Source organism: Eutrigla gurnardus, assembly GCF_963514095.1.
Source record: "Eutrigla gurnardus genome assembly, chromosome: 24".
Lineage (NCBI taxonomy): Eukaryota > Metazoa > Chordata > Actinopteri > Perciformes > Triglidae > Eutrigla > Eutrigla gurnardus.
Window position 1 is genome coordinate 11,970,633 of NC_139935.1, and position 23,250 is coordinate 11,993,882.

At 41.9% G+C, this 23,250-nt stretch overlaps 2 protein-coding genes across 2 annotated transcripts in view; one reads left to right on the forward strand and one right to left on the reverse strand.

The window, feature by feature from the left end:
* Positions 1 to 22,637, reverse strand: part of LOC311010064 (scavenger receptor cysteine-rich type 1 protein M130-like) — a gene marked incomplete at its 5' end in the record, with an annotated part of 423,347 nt that extends 400,710 nt beyond the window's left edge. The window contains 2 exons of the mRNA XM_084004545.1: positions 21,658 to 21,972; positions 22,550 to 22,637. Of these exons, the coding sequence (XP_083860671.1) occupies positions 21,658 to 21,972; positions 22,550 to 22,637 (403 nt within the window). The remainder of the gene's footprint in view (positions 1 to 21,657; positions 21,973 to 22,549) is intronic.
* LOC311010019 (uncharacterized protein) lies at positions 990 to 4,754 on the forward strand (the record flags this gene model as incomplete). The annotated part of the gene is made up of 14 exons (XM_084004501.1): positions 990 to 1,157; positions 1,423 to 1,648; positions 1,761 to 1,836; positions 1,996 to 2,276; positions 2,370 to 2,408; positions 2,504 to 2,577; positions 2,688 to 2,768; positions 3,070 to 3,275; positions 3,361 to 3,460; positions 3,540 to 3,702; positions 3,804 to 3,910; positions 4,003 to 4,147; positions 4,292 to 4,418; positions 4,570 to 4,754. The coding sequence occupies exons 1-14, from the start codon at positions 1,069 to 1,071 to the stop codon at positions 4,752 to 4,754; spliced, it is 1,899 nt and encodes a 632-aa protein (XP_083860627.1). The 5' UTR covers positions 990 to 1,068.
* Positions 22,638 to 23,250: the final 613 nt, after the last annotated feature.

Genomic DNA, 23,250 nt, shown 5'->3' on the forward strand with positions numbered 1-23,250 from the left:
AATTAATATATTAATTTATTGTATTATGTCAAATATGTATAAAATTATACTCCCAGATCATAACCTCCTTATCACATTTCCTTGATGTAAAGTTTTTCAAGTCTAACCATTAACATAAGACAGTCTGTGGGGGTCTGCACATGTATTTAACCTGTCTTTGCACTTTGTAGTTTGCACTATACTTTAATGTTTGTATTCTGTGTTGTGTCTCCTGTATGTTCAGTTGTCTGTAACTTTGTGTTTTGCTGCTGCCAGCCTACCTGGAACAGGTCTCTCTTGTAAATGAGACCCTGGGTTATGGCGTTATATTTGTGCCACATTCATGAAGGAGCAATGTGAGATTTTGAGCGCAGAAAAATATATTTTGCGAGCACAGAAATGATATTTTGAAGAGAAATGATAGGCGAGCAAAACATAATGTCATTTGAGCAGGCAAAAATAGATTACTCTCACTCAGTTTTACTAATGCCCTCTCTCAAACTCTTGCTCGCTGCGCTGCAGACCGCTGCACGCGCGCTCTCAATCTGTCCCCTCTGTGCGCGCTCAACTTTGTCTTTACGCTCGCTCAACCTGGCACAGCGTTACAAATGTGCCACCTAGCAACCAATCAGAGACTTGGAGAAGCTCAATTCTGATTGGCTGTTACGTATCCAATCACAACGCTTCCATAACAAACGAACGAGTGGGATTTTAGATTCCCAGCCGGCAGAATGGCAGAATCACATCGTGAAAATAATACGCCACAACGTCAGGTGAGTTATGAATTTCTAGTTTTGTGATATTGCGTTATTGTTTGCAATGTCTTTGACGAAACCTGCTATTATCTGACCGTTTGAAATCAAATGAATTTTGGTAGCTGGAGACTTAGCTTTTGGCTAACTTAAGCTAACCTTACGGCTAACGTCATTGAAGCAAGTATGGCTGGTTCTCTACTTTACAAACTGTAACCTAATTATAAGGCCAGTTTCATCCACTTAAAACTTGTTAATGTTACATCTTGAATTGATTTAGGGCCACGGAACAGTTGAGTCAGCAGCCAGAAACCTGGTGTCTTTGCTGCTGAACACTATGGCCACAAACTCAACAAGCTCAACAAGGCCGACAGAGACAGAAAACTCTGCCCCTAGAAATGTCACTGTGCAGCAAGAGATGGCAAGGTTAGTAATTCAGTCACGTATAATCATTTTCATTTTTTTTTAAAAACCATGATGAAATGTATTCAGTCCACATCGTAAATGCAGTGTGGTATGTCCTGTCTGTTTAACTGCTAAGATGTTAAAGTTCAAATATGCATTTTCAGCCACCTTCAGACAAGACTTTTGATTGTAATCACGTTGGAAAAAAGTATATACATGCTATTTCGAATTTTAGTGCAACACTTGAATGTCATTAAACTCATATAAACGTACGTTTAATCCACAGATCTTTTCCAGGATATTTCAAATCCAATTTTAATCGTGGTAAAAAGAGGTGTTTGACTGCCACAAAGCATGTTGTTAACATAAACAGTAAAACAACTGCTCTCAATTTTAATCTGCTGCCAAAAAATACATGCCACACACCATTGCCAACTGAGGAGCTTGAACTCCTCCAAGCGGGCTTGGGAAGACAAACCGTGTCTTTTCCTGCAGATGTTGACCACATGGAGGTACAGTTGTCAGTCCAGTTATTTGACTTATAATTAAAGATAGTTATTTTACTTAAGCCTAGGTTATGTGTAACTGTCAATGCTTCTCTCTCTCTCTTTTTACTTAACCAAGATTTCAAAGCTCCTGGCTGACACATATCCAAAAATGGAGGATCTTCATGGAGGGTGGCTCTTGCATAAGGCAACAGGTTTGTAAGATTAAGATTGTTTTGTTGACTCCCATTTATTTTTTGTGTACATAAACCCTTATGATACATTCATCACATGTTGTAAGCATTAGAGATACTGTTTTTCTACAAAACAGATTCATTTAAAACATTTTTTAAGATCTCTTTCTCTCAATGAAGGTGGCAGTGGTCGACGAAAGCTTACTGTCATTCCACCAGAAGCAGAGGGGTATTCTGTCAAAGCACTGCGAGCTGTGTCAGCAGGCGGCAAAGCCACTTTTTACATAGTACCACTTCAGGAGACATTAGACACATCTCCTCTGCCTCCTGACTCACATCACTTTTCAAAAATGCCAAAGAAGACATGTTACCAGTGTAATGAAGTGATGCCTTTGCAGATGCTTGCAGTACACATTAAGACATGCAAGGGGAAACTGCCCTCTGATGAGACTGGTGATGAGGTGAGAGCAAATTGTTTTTGTTTTTTGTTACTTTTAGATAATGACACAAAAAATGTAAATTGTTTATTAAAATTATGTTTTGTACATCTGCAGTCCTCTGATGATTTATGTTTTGTGGAGAACAAGTGCAAGGTAAATCTAGCATATAACTAAAATCCACTTTAGTTCCCTTTGCACCATAAATCATCTTTTATTTCGGCTGTATGTAACATGTATGTAAATTTCAGGTGGTCTGTCCAATTTGTACCAAAGAATTCCCAGACGATGAGATCACAGTCCATGCTAGCCTATGTGGAGAGAGGTAATCTGTTTTGTTCCGCTCTGTATAATAAAGATTTTTTTCATAGATTAATGCCCATGTATACATATGCATTGTTAGGTGTTTGAAACTGTTAATTGTTTCATGTACAGCTTTGAATGTGCAGTGACTTCTGCAGCAAATGACAATAGTCCCAGTACGGCTGCTCAAACTCCAGTATGCAAACCAAAAAGGTATTTTTTATTAAAATGAGATTTGCATGACTACATAACAAATACAGAATTATCTGCACCACCATTTACACAATCCATGTGCTTCCATGTCTTCCACAACAGCTAGTCATTACATTTTGTCATTTTGACTATTAAAAACCCAGCACATGGTGCAGTCATTTCAAATCACATGTCATTTGATAGCCCTTTCTTTCCCAAACACTGTTCAACATACTGATGGGACTGTTTAATGGCAATAATGTATACAAATTGTGTTTTGGAATTTGGGACATCTTTTATATTCTCTGTCCTCTCCCTTAAGTATGGAAGATGTATTGCACTTCCTGGAACACCAGGTTGACACCACAACAGAGTTTAAACTGTGTGTGGACAGAGAAGACCTTCCAGACAGGGGCATTCTCCAGTGGAATAGGAAAAAATCTGCATCTCCTGCCAGTGTTCTTAAGGTGGTCTTTATAGGAGAGGCAGGCATTGATACAGGAGCACTTCGGAAAGAGTTTTTGACTGGTAAGATTTAGATTTAGCTGTTTTGTTCCAATATGAAACAACATCAATAGATCACCTTAAATTGGATATTGCTTTTTTGTCGAAGATATGGTTTCAGGTATTGAAAACAGATTCTTTGAAGGAGCTGGGAACCAGGGTAAAAATCCCAAGTACTCTTTGACAGACCTTGATAATGAGAACTTCAGGTTGGTAACACATTGTTTTACACATCACCATCATATATGTAAGGACTTTTTTTTACTGATTTTTCTTCCTTGCACACAGAACTATTGGTGAAATAATGGCAGTAAGCCTTGCACAAGGTGGCCCACCACCTGCTTTTTTTAGAGAGTGGTGCTATAACTTCCTCTGCACAGGACAGTTGGACCTTCATTATCTGTCGAAGGAGGATGTGGCAGATCTAGAATCGTGTCTACTCATCAGCAGGGTGAGGACTTAGTTTACAACTGTAGAATATGAATAAGTTATTTGATAATGTTTTAACACCTATTGTATTCTTTGCTTTATTTCAACACTGCACATTTTCAGGTTGAAGGTTCTGCAGATGCTCAGTCTCTGATGCTGTGTGCTGATGAAATTGTAAGCTGTGGATACACACGCCAGATCAAACTGGACAGCAAGGAAAGCATCATTCGGTAAAAGAGTTATTTTTACATCTATCAACATTTTAAATAAAGAAGTTTACTTTTCAAACAACTGTTCAATGTTTGTGTGCCTTTCTTTAAAGCGCAATTGTCTTACATTCCACAACAAGACTGATCCCAATGCTGCAGCAGCTTAGAAAGGGCATGGAACTGTATGGCCTAGTGGACCAGATGGCTTCAAACCCTGAAGCTTGCCACCCCCTTTTTGTTCCTGGAAAGATCATCAAAGTATGAATTTTAACTGCCGTTTATTCTGTTCATACAGACATTCTCCTGGTTCTGATTGTATCTTTTGTTTTTGTAGTTCCTTAATATTCTTAGTTCGAACACTTTAAAGATATTTAACCCAATCTGCATTCACTTTTTCTTAAGCCTGATGCTGATTTCATGATGATGAACTGCAAGCCAAACTTCAGTGGAAAGGGGACATCTAAGGAGAGAACTGAGAGGAAGATCATCAACTTCCTGCAAGATTTCTTGCAGGAAGTTGAAATGTCAGGTAAGAGATACTATATAGTATGCATACAAGAAAAACATTTGGATGTTTTAATGATTTTAATGTAGAGCATATATAAATGTTCTTGACTTTTTTAAAGACAATTTTGAATTGCTTTTCTTAATTCATGTTATGTGAAATATATCGATCACAGATGGGGACACAGGATCTGCAGATGGTGACACAGAGCCTCTTGCAGTGCAGCATGTGCTCCAGTGGATAACAGGGCAATCCCACATCCCCATCCTCCCTGATGAAAAGAGACATTTCCAAATAATATGCAACTTTGACCACGAATGCAGGGAGCGGCTAGGAGATCACTCAGTTTGTTACCAGTGAGTGCATGCACTCGGGCTGTGACTTTTCCAGTACAGCATCTGAGCACTTACACTGAGTTTAAAAGACTCATGAGTGAAGCAGTTAGATATGGTGGTGGATTCCACAGAGTTTAACTACTGTACTGTACTGTACAGCTGATGTGCCAATTTATAAGTTAATGTTCGAATGTTACTGACATCCTGTGCAAGAATCGTGTGTACAAGTCACGACCATGTGACTGAGAATGTTCGAGAGGATCAACAGTTCTCTGAAGTTCTTCCAGGGCTTCGTCATCCAATGGGCACACAATTTCAGGAACAACAACTGCACTGTTAGCGTCTTCTTGCAGTATGGCACTCTCCCAGTCGATGCCTGGGTCTTGAAGTTCCTACAGATCCAAAAAAAAAAACATTGATACAAGTCCAGACTCAGGGCTTTGTTCTAACACAAATGTTACAAAAATGTGTATTTGTTTGCTCTATTTTTTTTATTAATAAAGAAGTTCACACTACTAGTTATTGAACAGAGAACTGTTGCCAAGTATTTCATACATCTGTCAGTTATGTCTCATCACTCACATTGATTCAGACCTCATAACCATGTCATGAGTAAATACATATTTCAAAAATATGTTTGGCCTGTGTGCTCCACAGTACAATTGCCATTTATGTCTATCATTTCATAACAAGACATATCTGCCAGCCAAACCTTTGCAACTCAACGGTTTTGTTTTTTATAAATATATTTTATGTGAACTGTGTGAACATTTTATATTGGTGTACCTCAAGTCTCTCCCCTTCGTCTAGGTCTTGTATGTGTCCCATACACCACAGCTGTTCAGGAGTGAGACCTCCCTCTGTCCGCAGAGGATGATTATTCCATCCTCCAGTGAAGGTGTTGAGGTCTACTCGGAGTCGAGGGACAAATATGTAGTGTACACCAAAGAGGTGAATCACATTAGAGATGTCAAGCAGACCATCTTCCTCCAGAGAGTGAAGAACATCATGGTATTTGCTTGTGACTGCAACCCAGACGTCACGCCAAAGTCGCTCTATTCTAGAATAAAAATGTAATCGGTTGACAGATTTATACAACAATTAGTGCTTTCATATAACAACTGAACTGCTAGAACTACTAATAATTATACAGTCAAAAATGTCAAGACTGAAAAAACAACTAACCTCTGGTTGTGGACACTCTTTCCAGAGATAAAGCTTGCCCTTCCTGTTCCCCTTGTGGCAAACATGAAGTGTGCAATGTCCACATTTTCCACTCCCTGATCTGCCCTTACCCTAAGATGAAAAGACATTTTAATGACACTTAACAAGCTTTACTTAAACTTTATGGAGATGACATGATCTTGTTGTTAGTATATCATATTAAATTAATAAAATCTGAAAGGTCAAAAACTGCCAGTTTTCCCAAAATGTGTTCCTTTTGTCAGGACAATATACCTTGATGGTAAGCCATGAAGCTGGGTTGATCTCAAGAAGAATGAGAATGCTGTTGATGCTCTGTTATTTGTTGCAGCATCCAGGTACAAGATCTGCCATAAAACCATATGGAAAATGTTCTGCTTTTATCTGTTGTGTTGTATTTTAGTCTTATGGCTGGCCTCTGAGCTTTTACTGTTGTATTATACACAATTTTAATCTGAAATACACAACTATGCTCCCTTAAGATGCTTTGTAATTGAAAGGTATAGCAAGATGTAATTCATTTTTTGATCTTAACAGGAATTCTATACTGACCTCTACTGGCCAATGCAATTATTCTGTTAATAGCTAAGCTGATAGGGCTCAACCAGCATTAGCTGGAGACAAAATGTACACAATTTGATCGAACCTACATGGATCAAAGAATTTTACATCTTAAGTAACTGATTAGGATCTCCTGTTCCCCTGTTTTGACTTTGAGATCTTCATACAATATCCATTTTAAGCTCTAAATTGAAAATCCAAACAATCTACATTAAGCTGGTAACATTAACAATGAAACAAGAACTCAATTACCTTCCTCGAGTAGCCATCCACTCCACCAAAGATCACAATATTGTACCTGACCAAGAGAGAGAAATAGTGTCAAATATAAGTATGACTGTTGGCATGATATGCCTCATTCACTATGAAGATAATTTAATAAACAAGCTACTTTATCTACCTTATCAGTTTGTGATTTGTGTCAATGTGGACCAAGGAGAGTGGGCCTCGCACAGAATAACTTCTTCGCACAACACACCCTAGTTCTGTGATGCGTGAGAAGATCCCTGCAGCATCTATACGATGCATGGAGGCCATCATTCTCCACCACTGAACACGGAGGCCCATTGAAACCAAATGGCCTTGAACCATTCGATAACCAGCATTTGGCATCTGACTTTTAATAACTGAAATGATGTCGTCAAGCTCTTGGTCCGTCGCTGTGCTGTATGATCCTCTTACAGACAAGCCAAATTCTTGCATTCTCCTATAAATTGTTCTTCTGGAAACACTGAGGCATTTTGCGATGCAGGAAACTGGCAGATGTGTGTCCAGCAAATTCTTCAGTTTTTCTCTCTCTATTACAATTTTGGGGTGACCACAATCTGGACCAACTTCTATTTCCTGTTCCACAATGGGCATGGAGCTGGCATTAATTTCCAACTGGACAACATGAAGAAGGTTTTGGAGTGCTTCTGTGATCTCTGACACACCGCCTATCTGCTCAGAGAATGACTCAAACAGAATAAGGTTATGGCGAGTCAGGAACTCAAAATAATCTAAATTTAGTGGTTGTTGGTTTGTGGCCGATTGTAGTCTGGTGAGAAGTCTCTCCATCAACTGCTGTCTCAACATTGCCTGTGGAAAGACAGAGCTCAGATCAAACATCAAACATCTTATCAAGGATTTTCCAGCCGCATCTCATCTACCGTAACCATTTGTTTTGGTTCATCTAAAACAACTGGTTACCTTGATCTCATCTTAGAAAATAACTGAACGTAATTATTAAGGTGTGTTCACTCAATGCTGTGGCTATATTGACCACTGCATTACAGCTCCATACGACTCTACACATTATGACCAACAAATACTTTTAACATAACAAGAGGATTTTGTGTGATGAACAGTGAAACACAGAAGCACCCGCTTTGACCGCAGTAGGCTATTTTACAACACTCTTCAATACCGCGCTATTTAGGCTTTTCTGGTTAAGTTTTCTGTCTCTGTCGGCCTTGTTGAGCTTGTTGAGTTTGTGGCCATAGTGTTCAGCAGCAAAGACACCAGGTTTCTGGCTGCTGACTCAACTGTTCCGTGGCCCTAAATCAATTCAGGATGTAACATTAACAAGTTTTAAGTGGATGAAACTGGCCTTATAATTAGGTTACAGTTTGTAAAGTAGAGAACCAGCCATACTTGCTTCAATGACGTTAGCCGTAAGGTTAGCTTAAGTTAGCCAAAAGCTAAGTCTCCAGCTACCAAAATTCATTTGATTTCAAACGGTCAGATAATAGCAGGTTTCGTCAAAGACATTGCAAACAATAACGCAATATCACAAAACTAGAAATTCATAACTCACCTGACGTTGTGGCGTATTATTTTCACGATGTGATTCTGCCATTCTGCCGGCTGGGAATCTAAAATCCCACTCGTTTGTTTATTATGGAAGCGTTGTGATTGGATACGTAACAGCCAATCAGAATTGAGCTTCTCCAAGTCTCTGATTGGTTGCTAGGTGGCACATTTGTAACGCTGTGCCAGGTTGAGCGAGCGTAAAGACAAAGTTGAGCGCGCACAGAGGGGACAGATTGAGAGCGCGCGTGCAGCGGTCTGCAGCGCAGCTAGCAAGAGTTTGAGAGAGGGCATTAGTAAAACTGAGTGAGAGTAATCTATTTTTGCCTGCTCAAATGACATTATGTTTTGCTCGCCTATCATTTCTCTTCAAAATATCATTTCTGTGCTCGCAAAATATATTTTTCTGCGCTCAAAATCTCACATTGCTCCTTCATGAATGTGGCACAAATATAACGCCATACAAAGACAGGTTAAATACATGTGCAGACCCCCACAGACTGTCTTATGTTAATGGTTAGACTTGAAAAACTTTACATCAAGGAAATGTGATAAGGAGGTTATGATCTGGGAGTATAATTTTATACATATTTGACATAATACAATAAATTAATATATTAATTATTTGAGTTCGACATGGAGATTGTAGAGATTTACTTTACTTATTTTTGAGTTATTTTTTTGGACTATTGAAGTGTTTTATATTGAGAGGAGTTTCTCTTATTTTGTCCACAGTTTATGATGTAACACACTTAAGCATCACAATCTGCAGTCTCCAGCAACAGCAACACTCTCTGCCTGTCTACAACCCCACCTTCTGTCTGACTACCTGTCTAACTGCCTGTCTACAAGGCAGGCCTTGCCTGTCTGTGTACAGACACTTAAGTATAGTGGGACCCATGTGTTTAACAGATTTCTGGGTGTGAAGTTATGTTTGAGATGTACCAAAACCCAGTGTTGGAGCTTATGTATCATGGTTTGCTAATAAATTAGATATTTTTCAATAGGGCTGCAAAATTCCGAGTTTTCAGAGTTGGAAAATGTATATGGTAATTAACAGGAATTAATGGGAGTAAACTTAGAATTTATAAAATTGAAGGTTGGCCCTTAACAGGGATTTTAAATATCCCATATTATACGGTTTTTCATCAATTCCACACAACTGTCAGAGGTCCAACAACACTGGAGCCCCGTTGTACCAGTGGGGGGGCTGCAGAGACCATGCAGGAGTCGCTTGTTTTCCTCATCCTGGGAGTTGGCAGGCTCAGGGAGGACCAGTTTATAGGTGTAGAGACCAGAGAAAACCTGTTTGTCATAATATGGGACCTTTAACAAACAGATTTATATTTCATATAAAACATTTATATTTAATATATTTTTTACAAGAAAAGTAAATGACAAAGTTCACAAATATTGCTGTAAATGTGGTAAAAAGTGACTTTAAAATATTCACAACACTTTTTTAAACGTTAAGAGCTAAATGTGGCAAAATGTAGTCGTTCATTTGTGTGTCACGTGAAAAAACAGACAGATACATCAAATTATGTATTATATATGTATTTCTTTTCATTTTCACAAGGATTCCAGAGGAGCAGTCGTTGGATGTCAGGCTCCTCCAACGAAGCTCATTAAATTTGTCCAAAACAAAATCACAGCACTTCAAAACCACAACGTACCACATGAAATAGTCTAGAAATCAAATATAGGCATACAATTTAACATAGAAACATGAAATGAGAGATTTGTGGTCAATTGCAATTCAAAAAGAAATATACAAAGTCAAGATTTCAATGTTCTGCTTCAACTGCATCGACCTGCTGCATATGTTTTTTATGTTTATTAAGATCGTTTGATTAGTTATGACCATATTTCTCATCAAAATCTGTTCAGTACAAAAATGAGCAAACTCCCTGAGACAGATGCTTCATCATTATTCTATATACAGACTTTTATTTTGAAATTTGCTTTGATTTACTGATCATTCCATGGCCTTATATTTGTTAGTTTTTGGTATTTTTGTTTCATTTTGCTTTTTGCTTTCTCTTCTCATCATATAAAACATCGTCATGAATAAAAAGTCACGATAAACAACAACATTCCTTAAACTAAGTCAAATGAGCTCAAAACTTATGAAAAACAGCAAAATCAATACAATTGTTATGAAATGAGCAAAATGATTAATTAGAGTAAAATCCTGAAATACAAAATCATATACTTGTTTATGAAGTACAACATTAAGTCAACACTTTATGTACAAAATGAAGCAGAATTCTTATGAAATATGAAAATTGGTTCATCACAAAAAAAAGCTGTTCATTGTGATTCTCTTCAGCTAAATGTGTCCTGCTGCCCAAATCGACTTCACAAAAACAATGAGTCATGTGAACCACAAGGGGGCGCTGACGTGAAGTCATGACATGTGACTAACGGATGAAGTTGTCTCTGGGACCTCCAACAGGACTCTGCAGTCCTGGTGCTTGGAGATTTCAACCACGTCTCTATGAAGAAAGCTCTTCCCAGATACAACTGATTGGTGAGTCTGATCACAACACTGTATTCCTCCTTCCTAAATAATTAAATAAAACCAAGGACAAAGATGGTGTTTTTAAACCTGATCAACATGATGATATCCACATTTTCACTGACGCTGTAATATCCTCTATAAGGGTTTCCCCCAGTGCTTTAAAGGCCTGGCGGGCCTGGCAGGCTTGTCTCCCCCCCCCACCCCGGCCAGGCTAAGCATTGCTTGTTTATTTATTTTAAACAGTTTTTTTATGCACCAGAAACGGTGATACCAAAGACGGTACAGAGCTTTTATCCGCATTTGGTGATGTGGTTGAAAGCGCAATGGCGACATCTTATGGTCGATACATGAACATATAGGGGGTGAGAGGTCAGGTGTATTTTCTGTCACCTGAACCCCCAAAACCACTGCCTGTCTCTACCTGTTTATACGTGAACAACTCTTACGCGACATGTCCCGGGGAAAGGGTCAAAAACGTTGTATCGCCCATCTCTGAGCGACAACTGTCAATGGAATGTGAATGTGTTACTGTCACTGGCAGTTCTACACGGGGGCCTACAGGGGCCAGTGTCCCTGTAAAAATGTCCCTGGCCCCCCCTCCCCCCCTGAAATGACTGAATAAATTGATCAAGTTTTTATGATTTTATACGGAACCATAAAAACTAATGCGACTCGGCGTTTCCACGCGGATCAATCAGAGCGACGCACGCATACAAACAGGCTCCGCTCTACCAAGCCTCCCTGCCTCTACCGTCTTGTCGCAAGAGGGGAAGGTAAGCAAAACAATTTAATCTATTAAAGTGATTTGTTGCACGTAACCGTTACTGTTGTTCCTCACTCCCATGAGAAAATCAAGATTGTAAATGTCTGGTCTCGTTATGGTTAAATATTTAAGCAAACTCATGAATGCAGAAGCAAATATCCAAATGTCAGTGTCCTAGCAAGTATCCACACAATGGTGTAACGTTAACCACGTAACTTAATCAGTCTTGACTGTTGCATTTTGATAAATATTAGATTTATTGAGTGAAGTTATCCACAGTATCTGCCTGTGTTCAGTAAGGAGGGATGATTACTTTTGAAATTAGATGTGTGCCTCTACGTTGTTTTTCTTTTTCTAGTACTCATCATGAAACGAGGAAGGGACATTGCAGCTTTTTTTGCCCCAGTAAAAAAAAAAAGAATTGAAAGAAAAGTGTCAAGGTGTTGAGAGAGTTGAGGAGCTGGAAGAGGGAGAGCCAGAGGAGTTGGTGGAGGTTAAAGAGAAGGCAGGTGATGAAAGTGAGAAAACTGAAACATAAGGACATTCCAGAGGGTGAGTAGGAGGAAAACATACAGGGACAGAGAGAGAGGGACAGCAAGTGGATCCCTGTGGATCAAGTAATGTAACACCATCAGATTTGTGATGTGTTCTTGTACATACCATTTGCAAAGCAGTGTCATTACAATTCATAGTACAGTGTGTTTACAGTTGTGATTTCTGCCATAAATATATATATTTTTTGCATCATTGATATGAGAGACTCAGTGATCTTGGTGTCCTGAGTATAGAATCCAGAAGGTCCAAGGCCCTGGATCTCAATATATTTGTGGACTGTTTTGCCAGACAGCACAACCGACATATCCTGTTGCTGTAGTGCTAGAGTTATTTTTGGCTGGCACTTGTTAAATTCTCATTGTATTAATCGATGCACTCTTTGTAAAAAATAAATCAGAATAAGTAAGTATTTAAGTATTTAATGTTTAAATATAATTTGTTTCCATTACTTTATGTGCCCCTCTGATTAAAGCCTGGCCCCACCTTGGCCCCCCCAGTAAAATTTGTCTAGAACCGCCACTGGTTGTGGTGTGTCGCAACAACCGCCAGCGGGCAACGCAAGGATCCTCAACCAGAGTCTTCATTGACGCTCCTTGCAGGGCCGTAGCCAGTTATGAGGTCACCGAGGTCCGGACCTCGGTAAAAAAAAAAGTGTGCCCCGAACAGCATATTAACACACAGCCACCGGACAGCTTTTATTTTGAAACCACAGGAAGTTATCTATCGGCGGAAGTCGCGGGAAAATTACAGAAGAGATGACCACAGACAACACTGCGAGTTGACAGGTGAGTGACAGCTTTTAAATATTATGCTACAAGCAGAACAAGTTAAACCAATGATCGCCGCGATCCAACAGTGTAAACTTGCAGTATTGATCCACTATTTTCGGTCTTAGTCGACACAGTAGGCTAAGTAGCCGAACGTATGAGGAGCGTTCGGATGGAGTCCGGCAGACAGCACTCAGACCGGGTGACATTCAAGTAGACGAGAGAGCGACGGTAAAACTTGGGGGAGGTCGGCAAAATATATTGTCGACGGTCACGGGAACGCTAAACGTCCGACTCCCGAGATAAAACATTTTACCGGCTGCCCTACGGTATCTCACCGCGAGTTGGTAACCCTCATAGCGTAGCGTGTGTGTGTGTGTGTGTGTAAACAATAAGATAATAAGTGATCATGATGAGAACAGTCTCTCTCTCATAGGCCATAGGCTTATAATGTAAGGCCTATGTATATAATCAATAAGGTCTAATCAACCTCTTTTGATTACAGAAGAAGAAAAAACAAATCAGTGACTGTCTGAAGAGTGAAAAATGTCAAAAAGAAAAACAATTACAACAGAGTACGTTGGATTCATTTGTTCAAAAGAAAAACAGGCCCAGTGAAAATGAGGACAGAGAAGGGGAGAATGAGCAGAGGAAACAGGAGGATAGAAAGAAGTGCGGAGCTTCTGCAAAGAGTGGAGAAGAGACAGGACAGAGCAAAGAACTATGTGGAAAGACAGGAGAGACGAGAGATAGTGGAGAGAAGAGAGGAGAAGAGATAGGGCAGAGCAAAGAACTATGTGGAAAGACAGGAGAGACGAGAGAAGAGAGGAGAAGAGATAGGGCAGAGTGGAAAACCAAGTGGAATGGATGAACAGAGAGACTGGAGTGGAGAATCAGGAGGACCAGTTCAGTCAGAACAACAGAGGGGACCAGAAACACAGACAGGAGAACAAATAGGACCAGAAACACAGACAGGAGAACAAATAGGACCAGAAACACAGACAGGAGAACAAATAGGACCAGAAACACAGACAGGAGAACAAATAGGACCGGAAACACAGACAGGAGAACACAGACAACCAGCAGCACAGACAGGAGAGAGAGCTCAGACAGCAAAACAGAGAGAGGGTGGGAAAATCCAGAGAGGACCAGGACATAGAGAAAACAGTCAGAATCAAACAGTTGCCTTCGATGCTCTGGATCCTGTGAACTACAAAAATAAAATGTAATTGGTGTGATCATTTTAACTTATGTTTGTGTATTTGATGTCATTTCAGAGGGCCAATGCAGAGAGAGGAGCATGTGGAGGATGACTGACTGACACACACACACACACACACACACACACATACTGCTAGCACAATAAAAACATTTTCTTTTTGCCAACAAGTGTATCAGTGTACTTATTTTTGTAGGTGACATTTTGGTATGGTTTGTGCAAAAACTGGTAAAAGGGGTGTCTTTCCAGGGACGGACCTCACTAATTTTGAAATCCTGGCTACGGCCCTGGCTCCTTGTACAACTTATAGGCAAGATGTGCTAAACGCACATATTGGGTCTCTACATCATCTCACTCACATTGAGATGGCAGCAAGCAAAAGTAAACAAATAATGTAAATACAGTACACTGACTAAATTGAAATATTATAAAATAACAAATAGCTTTCACGTTTTTCATGTTCTAGGCTTGTCAGTCACTGAAGCCTTTGAGCCAGTGATTAACATGGAGCAAGAGGCAATAATCAGTGGGTTTAAATGCCTTTACTGGCTGCAAAAACATGAAATTGCCCACCATACAAATTATCCAGCCTTGCTTGATCTTGCCATTACTTGGCTGTGACTCAAAATGAACAGTAGAAGAGGTCACACAGTACAGCATACCTCTTCAGCCTCTGAGTTCCCTGTCTATACCCCTTGGCCATGTTTGCACTTTTATATTTATTTAAATTAATTTTACTTTTAAATGTGACCAGCAACTGCTTGTTTTAAGATTCACTAGGATTTAACTTAAGTTTAATTGTATTTGTTTTTGTGTGTTTGTTAAAACAGTATTTCAAGATTGTGCCTTTTTATAAGACTCTGCATTTAAGTATTGTTAATAAATAGCTTACAATAACACGTAATAGTCATAATTTCAAATTTTATAAAAAACACGGTGGGCCGCCGGTGGGCTTCTCTAGCGGCCATACAAGTTTTCTGGGGGAAACCCTGCTCTATTATTCTCTGAGTCTGTGTGTGTCCCACCAAACCTGTTACCCTAGCAACAACAAGCCTCAGTTCAACAAGGAAGTAAGGCGCCTATGCAGTGAGACAAATGCATGTTATCATGTTCCTGTAAAATTATGAATGAACATTTGAGGAGGATTCAAAACAAAGTGACAAAGGTGCACTACCTCAGCAGTCAAATTCAAAATGAAATCATAGCACTAATTGGAGACAAAATCATTGACGAGTCAGAAAGGTGAAAAAAACAAAGTACTTTTCCGTCATTATGGACTTTACTGCCGATATAAGCCAGATAGACATCTGTTGGTGCATCTATCGCTGAACATTTTGTATGATTTGTCAATGTTGAAGACACCACTGGAAAAGGTCTGTGTGACACACTTCTGGAGAAGTTGGAATAGCTCAATTTGAACATTGGAGACTGTCGTGGACAATCCTACGATACCATGATAGGACATAGACAAGGGGTTCAAGCAAGAATATTGCAACTAAATGAGAAGGCACCGTGTGTCCCATGCAGCAGTCACAGTCTTAGGGCACTAGTTTCGTGGCGCTGCGCAAGTTGCGCAGGGTGGCGGAGCCGGCGTTATGCAAGTTTCGACCCGCGCAGCCCTGCGCACGGTCGGTTTGGCAGTTTGGTGGATCGCCTGCGCCAAGATGGGTGTAGCGGCGCAGCAGGGGGAGGCGTCACCGATTCAGCTTGGTGCAGTGGAAGTTTCTTGGCAAAAAGCCTCGCCGAGACTGCACCGAAAGCCCGCCGGCGTAAGGCGAATTACAGCTGGCGGAGTGGCAGTTTGGCTGACCGGCGCACAGTGCGCACACGTCACCAAGACCTCACAGGCAGGTTTCCACAGTTCCAGGCACATTAAAATGCAATAGATAATCATGACAAACACTATTTAATGCAACTAATTGAATCAACACGTGAATTTATATCTATATAGATTTTCTTGTCACATCTGACGTTGGATCAAAGACGGATGGCACACGTAAGGGAAACCCAGCCAGACTGAATTAACGCAGCTGCAACTTGGACGTCTCGGACCAAAACATCTTCCTCTCTCGCTCCTGTTTTTCATATCTATCCACTGCTAATAAAATGCGTCTATGCCTGAAAAAATCGTTCAGCTCGTGCCTGGTCTCGCGCCTCGGCAGCCTGTTGTCCGTGTCCGTGGAGAAACGCGCAACTTTGCCGCGAGCTGGAACCGGAGTTGGGGCTGCAGCTGGTCTGAGCAGCCTGCGAGGTCCCGGTGTCCCGCCGTTCTGGTGTTGGACGGGGAATCCGGTGCAGCTGTGGAGCGCAGATGATGAAGACAGTGATGATGATGATGATGAATGGCCCGAATTATGTCGACTGCTGTGCACCCTGACCCTGTTTTGTGAAAGACATGCCTAAAATGCGCCTACAATTTCTATAGTGATATAATATCGGCATTATAATTATGACTATACGCATGCACAGTGCGTGATGAGCGTGGTGGGAGCGGCGGCGCTGCTTCCGTCATCGTCTCCTCCTCGTCTCCCACTCACGCCTTCTTCTCCTCCCTCTTTCCCACTTGCGCGGGTGGGAGTGACGGGAGGTGTGCCTGCGCTAGCCTGCGCGGTGCATGAAACTTGCAAAGTCCAGGCGGACACACCCTGTCGGCGTGGCGCAGGTGCGCTGTGCGCCGACTGCGCCTGGTCTACGAACCTAGGGCCCTTAATCTTGTTATAGCAGATGCAGCCAAATCGTCTGTAGTCTCCATCTCCTTCTTTGGTGTTCTCAAGAGATTGTACAATCTGTTTAGTTCCTCTGTGCAACGCTGGGCAGTTTTACAGGAACAGTTAAGTCTTTGTCAGTGACCAGATGGGAGGCCAGGGTTGGCAGTGTGGAAGTGGTGCGTTACTACCTGCCTGACATCATACAAGCATTCTCTGCTCTTCAAACCATCAGAAGAAGGACTCAGAGACAATGTCCACAGCAACCAGCAGAAAGGGTGAACTCGTGACATGGAGTTTGGTACTGTGCACTGTAATCTGGCACAACATATTGTATCAAATCAACCATGTCAACCATGTCAACAGTTCTTGAAAAACTTCAAAGAGAAACAAGTGCAGTGAGAGTATATCAAGATAATTTCAGGGAAAGTGGACTTGCTGCCTCTCAAAATGATGCTAGAGAGATAGCAGGAAACCTAGAGATTGACAGGACCTTCCCTGTAAGAAGACAGCGGAAAACAACCTGGCAGTTCCTATATGAGGGCAGAAAAGAAACGCAATCCACGCTAGATGAGCACTTTTAACACTTTTCTGCCCCTCGTGGACCCAGCCAGGAGAAACAAAAGCGAGAGAAAGTAGACAGAGCCTCCAAGGTCATTGGCTGCAGTCTGCCTACCATAGCCTCACACTATGACACCAGAATCATCAGAAGGTTAGAAACATCCCCACTGACCCCTCCCACTCAGCACATCACCTGTTCACTCTTTTACCATCAGGGAAGAGGTACAGAAGCATCACCAGCAGATCCTCACGCTTCAGAGATAGCACCTAGCTCCAAACCCCCCACTTCAATATGGACTAATCCCCCCGTTACGTACAGTATGTGCTGCATCTCTGTACAGTATGGTCTGGACAGACAGTGTCACCAGTGTTATGGTACTATGTACTATGGACTGTTCCACTGTACTATGGTCTGTCCCCCCTGTACTATGGACTGTTCCACTGTACTATGGTCTGTCCCCCCTGTACTATGGACTGTTCTTACTGCATCAAGCACTTCATGGACTGTTTACACAACCTGTTACACACATCCTCATGTATTGTGTAATATATGTTGTTTATGTTCGTGCATTGATGTCAGGTGTGAATGTGAGCACACCGGGACCAATTCCTATCAACTGTATTGTTGAAATGGCTATAATAAACTTCATAATATACTTGATACTTTACCGCTTGGACTCCGCTACACCGGGGCTGGATTCCGGAAAGCAGGTTTAGTTCAAACTCTGAGTTTAAGCCTGAGAAGAGGGACACTCTGGGTCCTCTGTTACACAAAGAGAGTGAACCTGACTCTGAGAACCTAACCTGCTCGCTGGCAGGTTTTCTTCAACAAACCCTGAGGTTCTCCTGATCCGTCTCCACCTTTTTCAGGAATCTGAACCAACTCTGGAAAAACGTGTCATCCTTTCCTCGTCAACCATCCATATGGAAGGAAAAGTGATTCTAGCAGCTTTACGTCGGGAGAGGATTTGGATTAGTACCAGCACATATCTAAACAATATTCTCAGACGATTTTCAACATTTCATATCGTGGACATAATCCACGACCAGATTATTTTCAGAGCTCTTTAGATTTTTTGGGAACAAGAGTTTTGTGAAATGTTTAAGCACATTTCTGTGTTGAAATAATACAAATATGTGAAATATGATTAAAAACCACATGCCTTAGTCTACTTATTTGTGCAATATTCTTATGCTTAATTTTCAGCTGCAGCCACGTTCTTCATGTGCCTGTGGGATTGCACCAATATGAATATAATTATTCGTACATTTCACTACTTCCACTCGTGAACCTTGGGAGTTGAACCCGTCGCCTGCACTGTAGTCAGCGTTGCTAACCGTTACACCACAGAGTCAAACTGCACACATGAAAATAAAACCTTATAAACTTTAGATAAATCAACCGTTTCATTCACTTATACACATTAAATCAGGCAGTAATTGTCTGCCACACATTGTCTGTCTCTACTTTGCTACAGTTATGTTCCTCCACTTTCTAAGGATCAGCTCGTTTTCTCCATAAACACTAAGTAATATCTAATAACTCAGGTTGCCATGGTGAATCAGAGCTCCATTGATAATGACTTTGTAGAGTCGGCAGGCATGCGCGTAACTCAGAGTTGACTGAACTAATTCAGAACAGCTATTCTGGAACTGAAAACTTGGTTGACTCAGAGTTCAGGGTTAAGTTCAGAGGTTCTTGAGCCTGCTTTCTGGAATACACCCCTGCTTTCTAATGACATGTTCTATTTGTGCTCATAAAGATCTATGCCTTCAGTCGGAACCAGTAAGCTCGGAGCGCCACACACAGGAAGTCTGTTACAACATATGAAGACACCAACACATCTTTTCATGTCCAGAGTAATAACAATATAGTAGAAATGTGATGAGTCATATTTCCAGAGGAACATGCGTATGAACATGAGCTGGTGTCGGTGTGTTAGAAACCCATGTGGATGTGAGAGGAGCTCCTTGGAGGTGCTACTCTGCTCCCCGAGCTCCTTCCTGTTCAGTCGGCCCTCCTTCAGCTGCACCAACGCCCAGGTTGTAGTAATCCGGCTCCACGTCCTCCCGTCTGCCCGGCTTCTGCCCCCTGCTGGCCTGGAGAGACGTGACAGCACACAGACATGTGACTTCCTGCATGGCTCCTCTCTCCAGGTCAATGAACACAGACTGAGTCAGTGCTCTCAACAACAGACATGTGTCAGTACCTTAAAGTAGAAGTAAAGACCAACGTTCACCAACAGCAGAATCAGCGGCACGGTGACCAATCTGATGATGACAGGTCTCAGATCTGATGATCAAACACATGGACAGTCATCACATGACTCATCATGACTCCAACAGCTGCCATTCAACACAAACTAGGGACCTGGCATTCTGTCCTCCAGTCCATTGTTTGCTGTCACCTTTTACAGACCTGGTTTCACTTTGTTCACTAGATCAGGGCTGGATTCCAGAAAGCAGGTTTAGTTAAACTCTGGGTTTGTTAAGCCTGAGAAGAGGGACACTCTGGGTCCTCTGTTCCACAAAGACAGTGAACCTAAACTTCCACCTAATAGATATGGAAGCACATTGATTGGAGCAGCCTGACGTCGGGACACGATGTTCAGAATCAGAATCAGAAAGGAGTTTATTGCCGAGCATGGGCAGACTGGCAATCTGGCATCAGATTAAAACCATATGTCTTAGGCTGCCTGTTTGCACAATATTCTTCTGCTTCATTTTCAGCTGCAGCCACATTCTTTTTGTGTCTGTGGGATTAAACCTAAATCTAAAAGAATATTATTACATTTCACTTCTTCCAGTCATGCTAATCAGGAATTGAACAGTCAGCTTACCTACGACAGTGACAGAGAGCAGACGGCTCTCAGAGGAGAAGTTATGAGAAAGAACATGGACGTGATAAACACAGCTGTAGCGTCCCTGGTGGGCGGGCTCTGCAGCAGGAAACAGGAAGTGGGCAGTGTGATTGACAGCTGGCTGGGTGTAGTTGTGTGCTGAGTTGGAGGAGGTGAAGGTGAGCTGGAAGGAGCCTCCTGGGTACTGTGGCTGGACGGAGCAGAAGGCGATGAAGGTGGAGCCCCTGAACGCCTGAAACCCCTGCTGCTGGGCCTCGGAGACCCCGTCCATGGAGGAGGACATGGAGATGTTTGGCTGCAGCAGCAGGTCTGTAAAGACAGAGAGATGATGAACGGTCACATGAGGCTCGTTGGAGATAAACTGCTCCTCGCCTGGAAAGTAGACGAGACCAGGCGGCAGCAGCAGGAGGCGGAGCCTAAAAGCTGCCGTGCAGTCCAACACTTTCCAGCAGCCTTCATAGACGTCACAGGAAGTCATAGAAACAGTTACATCCTGTTAGATGCTACCTGTAGTTTGTGAACACGTTCAGATTGATATATTTGTTAATAATTAATTTGGATTTATTAATATTTGTTTATAAATATCAGTGGAAATGTGTGTATGTTGCATTTTATTCTCTCCTTTCCTCTTTTGATGTCTGCCTCGTAAAGAATGATGTAACTACTTGTTTTGATACGTGCTATAAATAACTTATTATTGTCGTTATAATTATGGTTATTATTATTATCAAACACAAAAGATGTTTGAAAACTTTTATTGCACAACATGAGACTTATAGCCCACGATCTAGCGTTAAATATTAGAATGAGATCAAGATATGCTGTGGAAACAGGAAGTGATGTCACAGGTCAGACAGACAGACAGGTGTGTCCTGCCAGGTGAAGCTCAGCAGTCTATGGAGGGTCTGAAGCTTCCAAAAGAACTTTACAGTTCAGTCCAGTGAAAACCACTGACTGTCACTGGGACAGAGGAAGGAACATACTGGGAACCTTGCTTTCATAGATGATGTCATAGATGATGTCACTGAGGGGCTTACCTGAGCAGGTGAGATTCAGGATGGAGGAAGAGGAATCTGATGTTGGACACTCCCTCAGAGTGGATCCAGAATGAACACAGTCAGACCTGATCCTCCACACAGGTCTTCTTGAGGACTCCTCTCTCCGTCCTACAGAAACAGCAGAGCCACAGTCCAGCTCTCTACAGACAACAGCTGCTTCCTTCAGGGTCCAGACATAGTAGTTCATTGGTCTCCAGTCTCCCTGATGTCTCACCTCCAGTGTTCCAGCACAGCGACTGGCTCCTCCCACCAACCTGACATCATCAGGCTCTGAACAGAAAGAAGAGAGTCGTCAGTCAAAGAGCAAAGTGAGTTTGATGAGAACAGAAATGAACCAGATCAAAGCTGCAGCTCCTCTTCTACCTGAGCAGGTGAGTCCAACAGCTTTGCCAGGTGAGCAGGTGTTTCTATCTGAGCCTGAGCTTCTACAGTCCAGGAGAGCAGACTCATGGCCTCCACACTGGAACTCTTTGGTCCACGTTGGAGCCCCCACGTCTCCATAGAGCGCCCCCTGGAGGACTGAAGGAGCCCCACAGCCAAGCTCCCTACAGACCACCTCTGCATCCTGCTGGTCAAAGTCAGCTTCACACACTGAGGACCACCACTGGTTGGACTGGTTGGACTTCACCTCCAGTCTGCCTGAGCACAGACTAGTCCCATTCAGCAGCCTGACAGAGTCTGGAGAGATGATAGAAGATCAAATAGAGAGAGAGAAAAGACACCAGACACCAGAGAAAAAGATGTCATGAAACTATTCAGTGATTCAAACTGGACTCAAAACAATTCCATCATCAGTTCATCATGAACACCAGAACACATGGTTACAACACCACAGCCTGCAGCCATGTTCCATCACATTCCCGTGTACTCGTGGCTTAAGGGTGAAGCTGATGTGGTCTCTGTCCCACTGTGACACCGAGGTCCACAAGCAGACAACACAACACTTCACTAACTGTGGATGCTCCACGTAATAAGGCAGGGAGACACCAACAGTTTTACGTTAACACCATATCAGCCGTGTGACAAAGAAATGTGTTGCACTCTCTTCACACAGCACTGCTGTTGCAGAATAGTGGGGACGTCCATGTTCTCCCTCATGGTCCTCATGCAGCCGCTAACCTGTGATGATCACATTAGAGCTGCACAGTTTGATGTGTGCATAAAAGCACCAGATGGTCAACGCTTCATCGGCCATCAAGCTCATTTAACACTGAATGAGTCAGGGAGGATTCAGATCCATCTGGCAGATAGAAACAGATGAAAGGGCACGGAGAATCCCAGGATGCTGCTGCAAACATGTCTGCCACTGTCATCCCTCTGAGGAGAGCCTTGGATGAGGACATGACTCTCTTGCAGTGCACCTGAATGTCCAGCGGAGGCTCCTCTCCTGCTGCACTGGAGGCTTGTGTGATTAGGCCTGTCACGATAACAAATTTTGCTGGGCGATTAATTGTCCCCGAAATTATTGCGAAAAGCGAATATATTGCCGTTTTGAGACCATTTTCAACTGATATAATGATAATGGCATAATAATGCAAGTACACCCTTTCAAAGATCAAAACTTTTATTTCTAAAGAATATTTCACATGAGAACTGGAAAACATTTTAAATATCCAAAATAAGTATACAAAACAACCAAAAACAATAAATAAAAGGACTCTCAATCTATTTTAACTAAAAATGCACTTGAATAAAAACAAACACAACCGAAACAATATATAAATTAGATGTTAACTAACATTACCACAGTGAAGCTGGCAGCAGCCACACGTTACAGACACAGTCTGTGTAGCAGGTAAAACACCCTGCCTACGGACACTGCGCCTCCGTTCCCCATGTAGTTTAACTGTCTGAACGATACTAAAGGGCAGCATCTCTTTAGCGATGAAGCGAAGTACACACTCTGTGAGTGCGCACCGTTTTGCACTGTCCTGTTGGTACTTTGTCGACTAAACG